Source organism: Cetorhinus maximus, chromosome 14 (assembly GCF_964194155.1).
Source record: "Cetorhinus maximus chromosome 14, sCetMax3.hap1.1, whole genome shotgun sequence".
NCBI classification, from domain to species: Eukaryota; Metazoa; Chordata; class Chondrichthyes; order Lamniformes; family Cetorhinidae; genus Cetorhinus; species Cetorhinus maximus.
Window position 1 is genome coordinate 72,765,623 of NC_135892.1, and position 18,943 is coordinate 72,784,565.

At 41.8% G+C, this 18,943-nt stretch overlaps 1 protein-coding gene across 1 annotated transcript in view; it reads right to left on the reverse strand.

Moving 5' to 3' along the window:
- ush2a (Usher syndrome 2A (autosomal recessive, mild)) overlaps positions 1 to 18,943 on the reverse strand; it is a 1,183,552-nt gene that overhangs the window by 1,149,713 nt on the left and 14,896 nt on the right. Inside the window, exon 3 of the mRNA XM_078556364.1 lies at positions 5,471 to 5,636. Coding sequence (XP_078412490.1) covers positions 5,471 to 5,636 — 166 coding nt within the window. The remainder of the gene's footprint in view (positions 1 to 5,470; positions 5,637 to 18,943) is intronic.

Genomic DNA, 18,943 nt, shown 5'->3' on the forward strand with positions numbered 1-18,943 from the left:
GAGAGCCCTCAGGCCAACCCGGTGGGGGATGGAGGTGTAGAGAGATTGGACGTCCATAGTGAAGAGGTGGTGGTTGGGGCCAGGGAACTGGAAATTGTTGATATGATGTAGGGTGTCAGAGGAATCGTGGATATAGGTGGGAAGGAACTGGACAAGGGGAAAGAGAATGGAGTCAAGATAGCAAGAAATGAGTTCCGTGGGGCAGGAACAAGCTGACGCAATCAGTCTGCCGGGACAGTCCTGTTTGTGGATTTTGGGTAGGAGGTAGAAGTGGGCCGTCCAAGGTTGGGAGACTATGAGGTTGGAAGCTGTGGAAGGAAGATCTCCAGAGAAGATGAGGTCAGTAACAGTCCTGGAAACAATGGCTTGATGTTCAGTGGTGGGGTCATGGTGAGATACAGCTGGGTGTCATCAACATTTATGTGAAAAGAAGCAGTAAGTTTCCAGATGATGTTGCCAAGGGGCAGCATACAGATGAGAAATAGGAGGAAGCCAAGGATAGATCCTTGGGGACACTAGAGGTAACAGTGCAGGGCCAGGAGGAGAAACCACTGCAAGTGATTCTCTGGCTATAGTTAGATAGATAAGAATGGGATCAGGTGAATGCAGTCCCATCCAACTGGATGACAGTGAAGAGGTATTTGAGTAGGATAGTATGGTCAACCATGTCAAAGTCTACAGAATATTTGAGAAGGATGAGGAGGGATAGTTTACTTCTAACACAGGATGTAACTTGCAATTTTGATAAGAGCAGGGACAGAAACCTGATTGGAGAGATTCAAATGTGGCTTTTATGGAAAGACGGCCACCAATTGGGATGTCCAAGTACTTTGGACAGGAAAGGGGGTTGGAACTGGGGGGATCAAAACTTTTTTTTGAATAGAGAGGCGATGACAGCAAATTTAAAGGAGAGGGGGACCGCACCAGAAAAGAGAGAGAACCATTGACAGTATCACCTAACAAGAGAACCAGGAGGGGAATTTTTGGTCAGTAGTTTTGAGGAAATAGGGCTGGGAGAGCAGGAGTAGGGTTTCATGGACAAGCTGAGTTCAGAGAGGGCATGAAGAAAAACAGAAGAGAAACCAGAGAAAGCTGCAAGTTCAGGACTAGGGCGGGGGAAAACTTTACAGGAAGCTTGGTTCAGTGAGCAAGTGGAGTGGAGGCAAATGGCAGAGAAAGCTAATCAGATGGCCTTAATCTTAATGAAAAAGAATTCCTTGATCTCCTTGCACTTATTGTTGGAAGTGAGGGTGGAGAATACAGGGTAGATGTTTTGCAGTAGACATAAGAAACCAGGGTTACCTTTGCATTTCAGGATCATCATGGAATAGTAAGCACTTTTAACAGGTGCGTGCAGGAGCCAATAGTGCTTAATGTGGTCCAGCCAAATCTGGCAGTGAATAGCTATTTCAGCATCATAAAATTGGAGGAGTGCACTATCCATATTTGCAACACACTAAAGGAAGTTTCCCAATCCTGCTGAGCACCTTAGAACCTGTGGCAGCCCAGCAGGTCTCAGTGACATCAAGGTAACAGAAACAGTTTCCATGGGCATTGTTATCTGCCAAGAAGCCACCAATGCTGTCAAAGAAACTTGGAGGAAACCACTTTCACAGTGCTTCCAAATCCTGACTGTGACTATTTGGTCTGTACTAACACCAACTAGTAGTTCTACTAATCCAGTGCCCAGCAAAAGTTATTGTGTGAGCTACATGAGTGGGTTTCAGGCACAGGCCCAGCAACCCTTGCCACTGCAAGAGAATATCTTTCAGGAGCTGCTTCAAACTGACTCAACAATCGCCTTTGATCCCTAAGGCTCCAGGCTTTAGGTCGAGGCCTTGGAAAGAATGTAGAGGGAGTTTCTTGTAACAATATCAGGAATGAGGTTACGTGGATTGACAAGAGAGGTTGGGTTTGCTGTCCTTATAGCAGAGAAGAATAAGGGGAAATTTAATAAAGGTAATCAAAATTCTGAAGGGTTTTGATAGGGTAAATGAGGAGAAGCTGTTTCCTGCACCAGAAAGGTTGGTAACTAAAGGATACAAATTTAAAATAATTAGCATAAGGTTAAGAGGGGGGAATGCACTGTTTGAAAAGGTGATGAACATAGATGCAATAGCAATAGCAAATTTGTATACTTAAACGGGAAAAAACTTGCTAAACTGTAGGGAAAGAGCAGGGGATTGGGACCAATTGGTAGTTCTTTCAAAGTGCCGGCAGAGGCACAATAGACCGAATGGCCTGTATTGATGAACCTGTATTGTATGATTCTATTCACCTCTTTCACTGCTGTGCTGATACTTTTAAATCCTCTTCATTATTAAATTCACTGACTCCATGTTTGACCTCCAGTAAAATACTCATTTTATGCGCAGCTGCAAAATGCTGCCTGATTTCATTATTCGTCACGTGAAAAAAATAAAAGGCATTGTTATCTCACTCTCAGTTTGCCATTTTCACTTCTTTTTGGAGAGCTAAAATCCTCAGAGCAATGCTAAACACAAATGAATATTTCTTTGGCACTTTCTTCTGTCATCACACCATTTTGTATTCAAATGTACCTTCTTTACAAAAAATTAGTGAACACAATTCTTACAGTATAATATTTTTATATATTAAAACATTCTACTTTTAACCATAACAAAATGTACTGATCCTTAGTGATTGTTTGCTGATTTTTGTAACTCAGCCTGAAACAGCCCACAGCATTTCCAGGAACCTTTAAATGTAAAAGAGTTCCATTGCAAGTCAAAAAGAAACATCAAGGTGAGGCCTCTCAGTGAGAAACAGCAGGGCTCAACCTACCAGTTGCTGAGTTAGCAGTATGCAATGTTTCCAATAGTAAGGTTAAAAAAAGTGAAGTGAAAACATAATTTATCCATGTGGTAATTTATGCATGGCACCATGAATATGTGCTCATGATTGAAATTTGTTTTGTCACACAAATCTAGCAAGTAGTGATTAATTTTTTAAAAATGTCAAAAGCATGGTCTCAAATAAATTGCAGACAAAGCCGGTCCCCCTCAAAAATGTAATAAACAGTAAGAAATCTGAGCATACCATGGCTGCCTATTAGCATATTTTTTTCACTTACATGCAAAGTTAAGTCCAAGGAAATTGATACGCTCGCTGTTCTGCTTTACATACTGGAATTGCATTACCTAGAATTGCTTATCATTATTGCAAGAATGCACAAAGGGAAGTAATCAGAGGATGGAGAATTACTTATCACTCCAGTTGTTTCACTCCTTTTTAGTAACACAGACATTCCAAAGTATATTTTGAATTGGAATTGAAATTGTTCCAGTTTCAGTAATTAAAAAAAGCATTGTACAAGTACAAAGTTAACAAGTTTCAAGCAAAACCAAAGATGAGAGAAAGCTATTTTCCCCTCAGAGTAGTAGACATATGAAAAATAGATCTCTTCAAAATTGTATTGGATAAATGATGTGGTTAGAAATGGAAATTTAAGTTATTATGAACACAGATAACCAAATACTTGATGGAACACTGTGGTTCCTGTGCTACTTTAACCAAAAGAATGTCATCTGGAAAACAACTAGCCAGGGTTGAACAATGGATACTGATTGCAGAGATTTTCTGGAATTTTGCTTGATTAACTTTGGGGACCTGGGAGTACTTGCACAAAACTTTGCCTCAGGGGATTAAACAGACGGGCTAGAATCCACGATAAGCTAGATCACACACAGTCTATGAAAAGAACAAGCTTGACGGCTTAATATGGTAAGTGTTATGACTTAGTACATTCAATGTATCTCTTCCTGTAACAAAAGCATACATAGAGAATTTGTGGCCCGTACAATTTTTCAACCATTAAAATGACCAGCATACATTAATTCTTAATATGTGCTTCAATGCGTGAACCTCTGCACCCATAATGTTACAACACAAAATGTACTCCAGTTCCATTTCCTTACCTTCTCAAAATAGTATTTGGCAAACATCTTTTTATTAGAAAAGGAAAAAAACGCCAAGAATACCATACTATATTGTCAAAACAACACTATTTACAAGTGATATAATGATCCACTTCAGCAAAATATACACCACCACATGGTATGTTTGTTTCAAATCTAAAAAAGGTGTGCAAATACCTTATTATTTAGGCAATGCCCTCTAAGGGACTGAACTTGGCTCAATATAATTACAAAAACTGTATTTCATCAGAATAATCCACAGTACAATGTAAAAGTGCTATAAGTAATGGTGCAAGACTGCGAAGAGGGATTTTTGTTTTTTTTTTCTCCCCCTCTGCAATGGAGTATCCTTTTCAATTAACTGATGCATAAAACTTTTATAAACCTGGTAATTGGAAGGCTCCTAATATAACTGCATTCACAAGCAGTTTCAAATTCCTCACCATCCATAGAAACAAATGTGACTAAAAAGGTCAAGCTTAACCTTTTTCATTTAAGAAAGGAATCTAATAACTCTTCTTTATGTAAAGCAAAAAGCATTATGTTCTGTGACAGAAGTGATATAATTTTCAAAAATTCTCAGTGAGCATGTCTTCCTGCTAGAAATATTTTTCTCTTTGTTTTACAGAGCTTTGCTGCACCGGAGAAAACAAGACTTTACTGCTGACCCAGGAATGAGATCTGCATGTCATATCCAGTTACATTTCACAATTGAGGCATGCTCTTTTGACAGTCATAGTTTAGTTATTAAAGAATTAGCATCTGAAACACAAAGCTGCTCATCATTAAGCAGAATTGGATTTAAGACTCCTGAGGTTAATGGAATAAAGCATTTTTTTCCTCATTGGAGTTAAGGGGTTTATTATAAGCCAATGCTAGGGTGTCTGATCTTTCTGTTGATTGCCCTATACTATACTTGACTAAGTATATCTCATGTTGCCATTAGATCCAATGTAGAAATCAGCCTATAGTGCCGAAATATGCCCGAGCCTCTTTTAAGGCTCAGAATCAGCAATAGGGGTGTACACTTCCCAGAGCAGGCCCAAGACTGGACCAAAATTAGCCTTAGGCCTCATTTTAATAATTTAGGCTAAGTGCTGGTGCCCACATAGGGCATTTGAAGAAATTAATGTTGGGTCACGTGGCAGTAGTTTTATACCTGGGTATGTTCACATTTTCAGTTAACAGGAAGGTCTCTGGTTGAGTATCTTAGATTTTGTTTCATCTGCCGTCATAAAATGAATGTGGCCATGAGATTAATTTGCTAATCTCTGTACCAAATCATCATCAATAATATAGATTTATGATGATTCATATTTATGCAACACCTTGAATTATAAGAAATTCAATAAATGTTTGAAATGAATCATTTGTTTGATATAAAAGGCACAAACATATTTTAATTTTTTTCCCTGCCAATAAGACAGCAATCACCTCCTACTTATGAAAGCCTTTAATTTTGATGATAAACGTTCTTATTTGACATGCTATGCACTTTATGGGAACTGCACAAATTACTCATTTTTTTCTACCTGAATTGCCAGATGAGACCATTTGTTGGAGTGGATTTTTCCACGTGTATTCACCATCACTGGTTGTTGCAAGCCAACAGATGTGCGGTAATAAAACATGGATCCTCCTTCTGATATTGTTAGCTTGAAAACTGTTTGTTTATTGATACCTTTTTCGATAACGGTCCTAAACAAAACAAGAAGAATCAGTAAATATAACGAAGTCGCCCTAGCATGAATATTTTAATTCAGAAAATTTGAATGTAATGTGGATTTTGAATGAACAATACATCCCTCTGTTAAGTTTGGGTGTGAAAAGAGTAAAATTAGGGTAGCATGATCGCCAAACTAAACAGCATGATCTGCATTCTGACAAGAAAATAATGTTATTAGCTTTCTAAAATCTGACTGATTTCTATAAACTGGGCAATGTGTGTCTATCAGGGCAGAATTGTCCCAGATTTGCACTAAGTGCAGTAGCAGGTGGGTAAAACGACGTTTTACCCATCGGCCACAATGGCGGGTTTTCATGCCATATCGTCCCAAACCCGCCACTTTATTTATGCATTCCCAGGAGAAACAGTGTTTCGATGGTGAGTGGGCTCTGATTCACCCACCTGCCATTACCTCATCGCTTCATCACGCCGGGCACCATATTTAAACTGCAGCCATGCGCACACATCTCAGTGCTTCCAGGCCACGACTACTGCAGGGAAAATGTCCACAAAAGGCAAGAAGACTGCAGCCCTAGGTTTAGCGACACATCACTGAAAACACCCTTTGGATGCTATGAAGGCCCACCGCGCTGTCCTCAACCCCCACTCTGGCCGCAGGATGGGCAGCAGCATGACCAACCAGGCTTGGGAGGCGGTGGCCAGAACAAATGCCCTGCAAAAGAGGACAGCCACCCAGTGCCATTACCGGATGAATGGTCTCATCCGTTCACCAGGATAACTCTCTCTTCTCATCACTCTCAACTCTCACACTCACAAACCCATCAAACAAACACAGGGATCTCACATCACTAACTCTCAGACACACCTCACATCTCCATCAGGCTCATATCCTCTCGAGCTCATGTCCTCATCCTGTCCATGATGCAGCTCACCAAACAAACATTCCATGCAGTGCCCTGTGTTCTGCTCACACACTCTCCATCTGTTTTCATGCAGGAGAAGCCTGCTTACATCAGCAGCGAGAGGTCCCAGACTTGGGGTGAAGTGGCCCACATTAGGGCCCTCACTCACTTTGATGGCTGTGACATCCGGACTGGTGAGGATGTGAACCATACCTGCGGCGACGGTAAGGTCGGCGGCGAACACCCACCTGAGGATCCTACACCACATCAGCCCTCCTTCAACTCAACTATGAGTGCTCTCTCTTCTGCTTTTGACTCTACTGCCATGCACTACTTACCTCTGCTTTGGTTCACAGAGAGCTCTGCCAAGGGACTAACACCCTCAACCAGCCAGTCCCTCAGCTCCATCCACGTCCTCATCTGCCGCCAAGAGGATTTCTCCTCCAGTGAAGAGGTGGAAATAAGCAGCCCAGAAGATCCATCACCGACCGCAGAGGGAGCAGCTGGCCCACGAGTGATTCTGGAGAGAAAAGTGTGTATGTGGCAGGGCCTTTGAGAGCCTCGTGCAAGCACCCTCCCACATACGCAGATCCTTCATGTTTCACACCCATCTCAATGTCCTGAGCATTTTGAATGCTGCCTGCTGGGATTCGCTTTCAGTTGTCCATCTGAGCTGACCTGCATCTCCGCCCACCCACTGATCACACTCTCATGCACCACATGACCTCACCCACCACAACTTTTGTTTCATTTTCGATTTGGACAGCACGGTGCTAATTCGGTTTTACTTTCACTCCCCCACCCTTTCCACCTTCATTCCCCCTCCCCTCCCAACCTCACCCCATCCTGATACCTTCATTCCCCCCCTCCCAACCTCAACACATCCTGACACCTTCATTCTACCCCCTCCCAAACTCACCCCGCCGTGAGACCTTCATTACCCCCGCTAACCTCACCTCATCCTGACACTTCATTCCCCCCTCATAGCCTAACCCCATCCTGACACCTTCATTCCACTCCCCCAAACCCACCCATCCTGACTCCTTCGCACCCCCCCAACCTCACCCTCCTGACACCTCTTCCTCTCCCAGCCGATCCTAGCCCTTCCTCTCCCACCCCCTTGACCATTATCCGTTGTGAGCATCAACAGTGAATTTCCAACTTCCGCAGCAGAGCCACGTCCATGAAAATCCATCCAGCTTGCCATGGATGTTCCTCCAGTGTGCTGTTGGTGTCGGGCTCCAGCATCACCTGCTCCTCGGATGTCCGTGATGTAAGAAAAGCCCTGGTGGGTAAGTCCCGACTTCTGCGCATCACATTTGTCAAGGGGTGCTTTCTCGTTGAGGTAGGCAGACGATACAGCTGGGGTGGGTTGGGGGGGGGGGTACACTTCCACCGGGCGGGCCTATTAGTGATAAGCTGACATATTATAATGAGGTTCCCAAAGTCCGATGGTGGAGAATGCAGCCCGCAATCGGCAGGCTGAGCGGACGATCGCGAGCTGGTTTCACACCCGTCATGAAACCGATCGTGCCATATTTTCTGCTCCTGCTACTGAACACGCCTGACGCTGACGGGCATGGAAAATCCCAGCCTCAGTGTCACCTTGTTGTGATTATAATCTAGCTCAGTTTTTGTGCAGCAGGCCAAGGATAAAACTCGGCCCAACAGGGAAACTGTGGGAAAGTGAGAGGAATAACTGCAAATAAAACTAGGTCTGAGAGTGAACCTGTGGGAAAGCAAGCGAAGCAACCCAGGATAAAATCAGACCCAAGAGTGCACTTGCAGGAGAGCGAGAGGGGAGACCAAGGATAAAACCAAGCATGACAGTAGAACTGAGGAAAATCAACAGAAATAACTGCAGATAAAATCAGGCCTAAGAGTGGACCTGCAGGATTGTGAGAGGAGTGGTGACAATTATTTAGCCCCTTCATCCAAATCATTAATATAGATTGTAAATAGCTGAGGCACCAGCACTGATACTATTCCACCAGTTAGTTAGCCAACCTGAAAATTTATTTATTTATTGTTTAATAGCCATTCCTCTAATCATGCTAACATATTACCCCTAACACCATGAGCTCTTTTATGTGGCACCTTATTGAATGCCTTTTGGAAATCCAAATACACTAGATCTACTGGTTCCCTTCTAACCATCCTGCTTGTTGCATCCTCAAAGGAGTCTAATAAGTTTGTCAAACACAATTTCTTTTTCATAAAGCCAGGTTGACTCTGCTTGATAGTATTTTGATTTTCTAACTGTCCTGCTGCTGCTTCCCTAATAATGGGAGGTGTCAGCTGTGGCTCAGTTCATAGCACCCTCGCCTTTGAATCAGAGGGTTGTGGGTTCATGTCCCACTCCTGGAAAACCAAGAACTGTGATTGTACTCGAAAGAAGTTGCAATCTGTGACTGTTGGTAACTCGAAAGAGTTTCCCTAATAATGGATTCCAGCACTTTCCCAATGATGGATGTTAGGCTAATTGGCCTATAATTTCCTGCATTGAATAATTCCTGCATTGAACAATAAATTTAACTAACTAAATAAATAAACAGTTTAAATAGACATTCAAGGCAGGTGATGAGATTTAGCTGCACCATGAGATTTTGGAGAGCATTGCGATTCTGGAAAACCTGTGGTAAGTGCCTGCAGCTTGAGGAACTTCAGTTCAGAGTTGTTAGGCTGGAGTCCAAGCTGCAGACATATGGGGCATTAGAGTGAGGAAGAGTTACCTGGACACTTGTTTCCAGGAGGCAGTCACACCCTTTAAAGTTAAGTAATGCTTTAGAACTGGTTAATGGTCAAGGATAGGAGAATGTGCCTGCGAGTCAGGAAGATATGGGGATCCAGGATGTAGTAAGGGAGGAGTCTCTCGACCAACAGGTAAAAGGTACTTGCAATCTTTGTGGATGAGAAAAAGGACTGCAGGGTGGATGGGCAGAGGCCAATCTCTTTTAGGGTATTATAGCCAATGGAATAGACACTGTTGTCTGCAGTAGAGACAGGGAGTTCAAAAGGTTATGTTGTCTGCTCAGTGCCAGGGTTCAGGACATCTCATCACAGCTGGAAAAGAAGTTTGAGTCAGAGGGCGGAGGATCCAGTTGTCATGATCCATGTAGGAACCAACAACATAGGTAGAACTACGAATGAAGGTTCTGTAGAGGGAGTTTGAGAAACTGGGTTCTCAATTAATAAACAAAACCTCAGGGGTAAAAATCCCTTGATTGCTTCCTGAGCCACACACAAATTGGCTTATGGCCATTCAGAGTAGAGAGCGGTGTGGGAAAAAGGGATTATGAAACATGGGGCACTGGCATGGGGAAAGAGGGAACTGTTCCATTAGGATGAGCTCCACTTAAACCAGGCTGAGATCAATCTCCTGGCAAATTTTATAACTGGGGCCGTGCAAAGGGCTTTAAACTGAAAGAACAATGGATGGAGGGAGGCGAATGGGAATTTTGAATCTGAAGAAGTAACAAAACAGTGGATTGATTTGGACAAGCAGAACGGAGGAGGAAGGGACAGAGAGCTTAATGGTAATAATGCATAAGGAAATAAGGTCCATGCAAAGAATAGTGGTGAAAAAAATAAAATTAAAGGCTATTTATCTGGATGCATGAAACATTTATAATAAGATAAACCAACCAGCAGCACAAATAGAGATAAATGATTTAGATCTAATCACCATTGCAGTGACATGTTTGCAAAGTGACCAAGGTTGGGAGATAAATATTCCAGGATACACAACATTTCAAAATACAAGTAGAATGGAAAAGGAGGGGTAACCCTGATAATAAAGGAAGTATGAGTGTGTAGAATGCATTTTCAACGATCTCCTGGAATAATACATTGTGGGACCAGATAAAGCTATTTTAGATCTAGTACTGTGTAATGAGACAAGATTAATACATAATCTCATAGTAAAAGATCCTCTGGGAAAAGGTGATTATAATGCAAATTTGTTTCATGTTAAGTTTGAGAACAACATACTTCAGTCCAAAATGAAACTTAAATTTAAACAAAGCCGATTACATTGGTATGTGGGAAGAGCTGGTTAAGGTGGATTCGGTAAATAGACTATAAGACATGGTAAACAAGGGAAATGAACAGTGGGAAACATTTAAAGAAACAATTCAAAATGTTCAACAAAAATACATTTCGTTAAAACCAAAAAGTCAGTGAGAAAGATCCATCCCTGCTTACTAGGGAAGTTAAGATTGTATTGGATTAAGAGGTTTATAATGTTGCAAAGAATAGTAGTAAGCTTGAGTGAGGATTGGGAGATTTAGAAACTTGCAAAAGGTGACCAAAAGGTTGATTAAAAATATAAGAGGACACTAGCCAGAAAGAAGAAAAAGAGAATGGAAGAGCTTTTACTAGTAAATAAAAAGGAGGAAAGTATCACAATGGCAGAGACGTTGAACAAATACTTTCTGCTGCCTTCACAGCAAAAGGCACAAATTACTACCAAAAATAAAGGGTAACCAAGGAGTGCACGGGAATTAAAGTAATTAATATGAGCAGAATAAAAGTATTAGAGAAAATTAAGGGACCTAAAGTTAACAAATCCCCAGGGCCTTTCTTTCTACATCCTAGGATTCTACAATAGGTGGATGCACTGGTTGTGATATTCCAAAATTCCCTAGATTCTAGAATGTCCGAGCAGATTGGAACTTCTATTCAAGAAAGCAGGAGAGAGAAAACAGGGAATTACAGCCCAGTTAGCCTGACATCAGTCATCAGTAAAATAATGGAATCTATTATTCCGGGAGTCTTAGCAATGTGCTTAGAAAATCATGATATGATCAGACAGAGTCAACGTGGTTTTATGAAAGGGAATCAAAATTCAGTAGTTTTTTTGAGGATGTTACTAGTATACCTGGATTTCCAAAAGACATTTAATAAAGTGCCATGCAAAAGGTTATAAGCAAGGTAAGGGTTCATCGAGTTTGGAGTAATATATTAGCATGACCAGAGAATTGATTAATGGACAAAGGCAGAGACTAGGGATAAATAGGTTATTTTCAAGTTTACAGGCTGTAACTATTTACAAGTTGTATTAATGACTTAGATGAAGGGACAGAGTGTAATGTATACAAGATTGCTGATGATAAAAATCTAGCTGGGAAAGTAAGCTGTGAGGAGGACACAAAGAGGCTGCAAGAGATAAAGGCAGGTTAAGAGAGCAGCAACAAGGTGGCAGATGGAGTACAATGTGGGGAATTGAGGTTATTCATTATAGTAGTAAGAATAAAAAAGCAGGATTTTTTTTTTAGAAGGCATGAAACTTACAAATGTTGATGCTAAGAGAGACTTGGCTATACTCGTACAAGTGTTGCAAAAATGTCTGACTTCATGACTCGTCTTTTTTAGGAGTATAACTTTTAGTGGGGATTGAAGTTTAAATGTAAGATGATGAAAACACCTGGTCAGAAGCTGGTAAACAAAGTCTAAAGTAATGGCACTTCAAAGGGTGGCCGTGTTCATTCAATGTCAGAGTTGGCAGTGGGAAAACAATAAGTATTAAGTGGCCTCTTTCTGAGTTTCTAGTTGGAGAAGAAATGTCTAAGGTTGTCTTTATAAAGGGTTTAAATTATTCGTGTGGGTCCCAGATCAAAGGAAGGCTCAGAGGCAACAGGTAAACAAGGGAAGATCTTAAAATATCCATACAATTTTCAGATTAAAGGTCAGGTTTAAAGTTGGAGGTAGCTGGTTTAAAATCCCTATCATGGACATCCCAGGTATGCCACATTGCCATGGGATAGACGGCATGGGGCTACCCTGCCGGGTTTATCTATGTGATTTTTCATAGAAGCAGTTAATTGAACCCTGGGAGTAGCTCTGAGAAGCAGAGAGGAAATTTGCCAAACACTTCAGACCAGAAGCAAGAAATCAGGGGGAGAATTTTCTCCCCATAGGGGGTGTTGGGCGTGGGCGGGCGCGCAGCCAATCGCCACCTGTGATCGGCTGCGCTCCGCTATTTTACGTGGGCGGGCCAATTAAGGCCCGCCCCGCATGCGAGTGAAAGAGCGCAGAAATCTTCCTGAGACACAGAGCTGACTCAGGGAGATCAGTTTGAGTTTCAAAAATTTTAAAAAAGGAAAAAAAATTTAGGACATGTCCCCTCATGTGAAAGTGTCACATGAGCTGGGACATGTCTATGAATTTCAATGAAAATTTTTATTTCACTTATTAATCATTCATGAAACCTCATCCCACCCGTGGATGAGGTTTCATGAAAAATGCAAAGGCTGCCTGGGCTCTTCGCCTGCCCGCCAACCTTAAGGTTCAACGGACAGCTATGTTAAGTGGTTTAATTAGTTCTTAAATGTCCTTAATAGGCCTTTGGCAGTTCTGTCAACTCCAGTGCGCGCCCGCCGAACTGAAAATCGGAATGGCACGCGGTGACGTCCGGATGCACACCCAACGTCACCGCGCGTCACTTTATGTGCCAGCGAGTGGGCCCTGCCCCCCGCTTGCTGAGCCAAAGATTCTGGCACAGGAGTATTTCTGAGTTGACAGTGAGTCCCATGCTTGAGCTGGGGTGTCCACAATCGTGAAGTGCTTAAGGAGAGTTGGAAAGTTGTTTAGCTAGATGCTAAAGGAAAGACCTCAAGGAATTTTATACCTTGGAGAGGAGCAGGAACACTGAGGAGAATCAAAGTGACTTCCTGAGAGCTGTGGCATGCCATGGTTTGGTCCCAGGAGAAGTGAAGGAACCTTCAAAATCCTGTCAAGGAGCGGGGAACTCTTGAGTCTACAAGTAGAGTGGAAGTGGTCTGTTGATATTTTCGGGTTTAAAGAATAAGTGTTTAGGAAATAGTGTTAAGTTAGTAGTACCTACTTTGATTAACTCTTGTTCTGTAATAGTTTTTGTTCAAAACATGAAATCTTGTGGCATAATTCTTTCAGACAATAATTGGGAGTTCAAATTTATTTTTTAAAGTTAGTGGCCTCCAATGAGATCATAGCAAATTGGGGGCCCTTTGCGGGATTTCAAAACCACAGACTGAAACAGGTACACTGAGATTTGCTAAAGCTTAAGTGAACAGGATTTCACACTGACTTTTACTATATCTATTGAAGTTGAAATGGCTTTGTCAATTGCTGAAGCTTTTCTTGAGACGTAAGATTCATCCCTGAGTGCCTTACAACAGTTAACAAAGATTAATTTAAAAGCAATAGCAAAAAAGCTGGATTTAGAGTTAAAAATAGGCGCCACAAAAGCAGAAATAGTTGAGGTATTGGCTCAACGTTTGAAATTCAAGGAGGAAAAGACTTACCCAGATACAGCACCAATTTAGTTATCCAGAATCAGCTGCAAATGAAGCGGCTTAAAATGGAAAAATAAATGAAAAGTTCGAACCAGAAAGGGGGAAAAAAAGAAATGAAAAAAAAACCCAAAAGGGAAGTAGGAGAAAAAGATAGAGTTTCATAGAGAAAAGTTAAAAATTGAGGAAAGAGAAAAGGGAAGAAAAGAAAGCTTCAAAAGGAGAAAGAAACAAGAATCTTTGAACTGGACATAAAGGTTTTGTTCATGTGAACAGGAAATAACTGACAGATTAGACAATGATTTGAATTCATCTCCGGGTTTTGATTGAGCTAGAAATATTAACCTTCTGCTTAAATTCAGTGAGGCTGAGGTTGAAAGGTATTTTGTTTCATTGAAAAAATTGCTAGAAAGCTTGCTTAGCTGCAATTGTTTTAGTAGGAAAGGAATTGGATGTCTATTCAAGCCTTTCTGATGAACAATCTTCAGATTATGGTTTACTTAATTTGTGGATCTTAATGCATATGAGCTGATTCCAGAAATTTATAGATTAAAATTTGGAAACCTGAGGAAAAGACAGAATCAAATATTGTAGAATTTGCTAGGGAAAAAGAAACGTTTTTTGACCATTGGTATTGGTCAATGAAAATTGAATAAAAGTTTGAAAAGGTGTGGAGAATAGAAATGTATTGATATACAATATGGGTGGGAATTGTGTACATATACCATTTTGTGCCTTGGTGAAGGGGTCTGTTATTGTTGGTGTTATGTCCAAATTACCAAAGGATAATGTGGATTTTATATCACGAGGAATATGATTTTGCCAACTCGTGGGATAGTGTCAGCAAAAGTGCCTGAATAGTCCCAAATTAAAAGTTTTCCCCAGGAAGGACTGAAACCTCAAACTAACCCTGAAGGGGTTAATGACACCTGACAATGAATCAAAACTGCTTGCCTGTATTGAGGCACAGGATACAGCAGCAGAAAACCAGGCAAATAGACAAGAGTTCAAAAGACCATTTGAAATCCCAAAGTGATTGGGACGATGTTATTCATGGGTGGCATGAAAGACTCAAAGTGTTGGGACTTAAATTGAAGAAGCTATCAGCATTGTTTGAAAAGAATTAAACAAAACTCGATCTGAATGGAATCAGTGGAAACTACAGGATGACAAACTTTTAAAAGGCCAAACTAAACAAGAATATCAAACATTTCTACTTAAATATAAAAACCATTTAATTTATATTCTTAAAGGAAGATTTAGACCAACAGTGGAATGTTTGCACAAAAAGAAGCCATTTAGAACATGCTATCTCAGAGAGTCTGGAGAATGGACTTAAAAATTAAGATACACCTGCAGTTAAGCAAGAGGAAGATGGATTAATTGTGGAATTAACTGCGACATTCATTTCAAACTTACATGATGAAGAAAATATAAATATGCAGGACAGTAAAGTTCAGAAAGTGAATTCTGAACAGGTTGATTCAAAGGCTGTGCTTGAAACTTCATATTGTTATGATCCTAGGCCAGACCCCCAAGTTTTTGGTAAGATCAGTTAGGAACCAATGACATTTATTTAAAGTAGACAAAGTTTGAGATTCAAAACATTGCTCAGTGAATAAAGCCACAAAATTCAAGGGTTTTGAACAATCAAAAATAAACTTTACTATACAAGATAAGATAAAACAATTTACAATATCTATCTTATACTCGGAGGTATATATGAATTAACAGGCAAACTGGTTGAACACACCACACAACACAATAAATGGCAGATGTGACCGAGAGAGAGTCCATGGGTTTCTCAATAACCCACCCAGATGTCAGTGAACACCGTGAGTCTTCCAATCTTACTGAAACTCTTTCACAAGGAATTCCACTCTTCACTTTGGAAGATCTAACCTGGGAATTCTCTCCAAATGTCATTCCAAATCGGATGGCATCAAAAACAGCCCGCCTCGGACGATTTCAATCTCGTCTCCCGAGATTCTGTTCCCCAGATTCCTGAGTAGACACTCAAGCACCAACTCACAAACACAACTTCAGCTCTTCGGCCACACCAAGCAGAACACTGCTGAAAGGTGGTACCTTTGCTCCAACACCCCACAGCACAGGGTCACCAACCTTTGGCTGCTTTCTTAGATCTTAAGGCTTCCCCTGAGACCTCTTCAATTACCAGGGCTTCCCTTGAGCCCTCTTCGCTTAAAGTCTGGTACCTGCAGCCCTTTTGCCTACTTGGAGACCTTTTTTACCCTGCTTCCCCCCTTTTTAAACAGAACTCAGAACTGGGACCTCTTCCTGTCCCTGCCCCCTCTCTAGCACTCTTCTTTTGTGGCCTCTCCCTGTCCTATACCTGCGACCCTTCTCGATGGCACTCCATTCCCAGTCACCTGACCTGAGTTTTCACACAACTGGGCCTAAACAAGTAAAAATGCCAATCTGCACATGTGCAGCCCGCTCCCCGTCTGCGCATGTACAAAAGCTCCGAGCCTGTCAGGAGTTGAAGTTCCCAACCTCCACACACTCTGTTGAGGTAAGTTTGGGTTTCACGAAAATAGATAGATAACAATGAGGAGTCTTCTCTTGCTGGCAGCAAAATGGATTTTTGCAAACATAAAGGAGCAAAAGAAGAAATTGCAAGAAGAAAAATTTTAAGTTTAATTGGACTATGACTCTTGGTTAAAAATCCAACAACACAATGCTGTCAACATGGACTGATTTGCGGACAATGGGGGTACTGTTATGTGTATTCGAAGTGATAAGATAGTTGTTAAAATTTATAGCATGTTGTAAATTGTTACATTTTAGATGATGTTAGGTAGCTAAATTGGGGAGGTGGTGTCATTGGACTAGAGAGAGGCCCAGACTAATGCTCTGCTGACAGGTGTTCAAATCTCACTACAACAGCTGGTGGAATTCATAGAAATATTAATTAAATAAATATAAACACTAGATTCAATAATGGTGACCATAAAATCAGGAAATGGCAATCATCAACTGTCATTAAAAGCAAACCTCTGGTTCGCTAATATCCTTTAGGGAAGGAAATCTGCCATCTTTACCTGCTCTGGCCTACTTGTGACTCCAGACCCACAGTATTGCAGTTGGCTCCTAACTGCCCTCTGAAATGGTCGAGCAGGCACTCAATTCAAGAGCAATTAGGGATGGGCAACAAATGCTGGCCTTGCTAGTGATGTCCACATCCCATGAAAGAATAAGTTTTTTTTTAAAAAGGAATTAAAACAACTGCAATGGTGATGGGTTTTAATATTTTCCCAGGGGACAGGTTGTGAAAATGTCTAATTTCATGACTCAGCTGTTTTAGGAGTACAATTTTTTAGTGGGGATTTAAGTTGAAATGTTGATAATGAAAACCCCTCGTGAGAAGCTGGTAATTAAAGCCTGAAGTAATGGCAATTCAAAGGGTGGTCTGTGTCCATTTAATAAAGTCAGTGTTGGATGACAGAAAAGGAGGAGGCGGTGGTGATGGCATAGTGGTAATGTCACTGCACTAGTCCTCCAGAGTTGAAAGCTGATGATCTGGAGGCACTGGTTCAAATCCCACCGTGGTAGCTGCTGGAATTTAAATTCGATTAATCTGGAATTACTTCACCAGTAATAGTGACCACAAAGCCATTGTCAATTGTTGTAAAAGCCCATCTGGTTCAATAATGTCCTTTACCTTTAGGAAAAGAAATCTGGTCTGGCCTACATGTGTTTCCAGATCCACAGCAACGGGGCTGACTCATAATTGCCCTCTGAAATGACCTAGCAAGCCACTTGGTTGCATTAAACAGCTACAAAACCAACAAAAAGGAATGAATTCGGACCAATCACCCGGCCTCAACCTCGGTACTGAAAACAACAATAGCACACCCAGCCTGCTGACCCTGCAAAGTCCTCTGTACGAACATCTGGGGGCTTGTGCCAAAATTGGGAGAGCTTTCCCACAGATGAGTCAAGCAACAGCCTGACCTTGTCTGTAAGGTATGATTCCGTGAGTATGACTATATCCCAGACACCACCATCAGAATTCCTGGTATATCAGGGCCCACCAACAGGACAGACCCAGAGAGAGGGCAGCAGAGTAGTATACAGTCAGGAAGGAATTACCCTGTGAGTTCACAACATTGACTCTAGACTCATGATATCTCATGGCATCAGGTCAAGCATGGGCAGGGAAACCTCCTCCTGCTGATTACCATCTTCCCTCAACTGATGGATCAGTACTCCATGTTAAACGCCACTTGGAGGAGGTGTTAAGGGTGGCAAGTTCAATGTTCTTCACCAGGTGTAGCTCAGCAGCACAACTACTGACCAAGCTGGCTGCGTCCTAAAGGACGTAGTTGCTAGGCTGGGTCTGCGGCAGATGGTGAGGGAACAAACAAGAAGGAAAAATCTGCTTGACCTCTTCCTCACCAATTTACCTGTTGCAGTTGCCTCTGTACATGACAGTATTGGTTGGAGTGACCAACACATAGTGCTTGTGGAGATGAAGACCCGTCTTTACACTCAGGATACTCCTCATCATGTTGTGTGGCACTACCACTGTGCTAAATGGGATAGATTTCGAACAGATCAGGCAACTCAAGTCTAGGCATCCATGAGGTGCTGTGGTCCATCAGCAGTAGGAGAATTGTACTCAACCACATAATCTGTAACCCCAAGGCCCGGCATATCCCCCACTTTACCAATACCACCAAGCCAAGATGGTTCAATGAAGAATGCAGGAGGGCATGCCAGGAGCAGCATCAGACATACCTAAAAATGAAGTGTCAACCGGGTGAAGCTATAACACAGGACTACTTGTGTGCCAAACAACATAAGCAGCAAGTTATAGACAGAGCAAAGCGATTCCACAATCAACGGATCAGATCTAAGCTCTGCAGTGCTGTCACATCCGGTCATGAATGGTGGTGGACAATTAAACAACTCACTGGAGAAGGCGGTTCTGCATATATCCCCTCAATATCTTCGATGATGGGGGAGCCCAGCACATCAATGCAAAAAATAAGGCTTGAAGCATTTGCAACAATCTTCAGCCAGAAGTGCCAGGTGGATGATCCATCTCGGTCTCCTCCAGAGGTCCCCAGCATCACGATGCCAGTCTTCAGCCAATTTTATTCACTCCATGTGACATCAAGA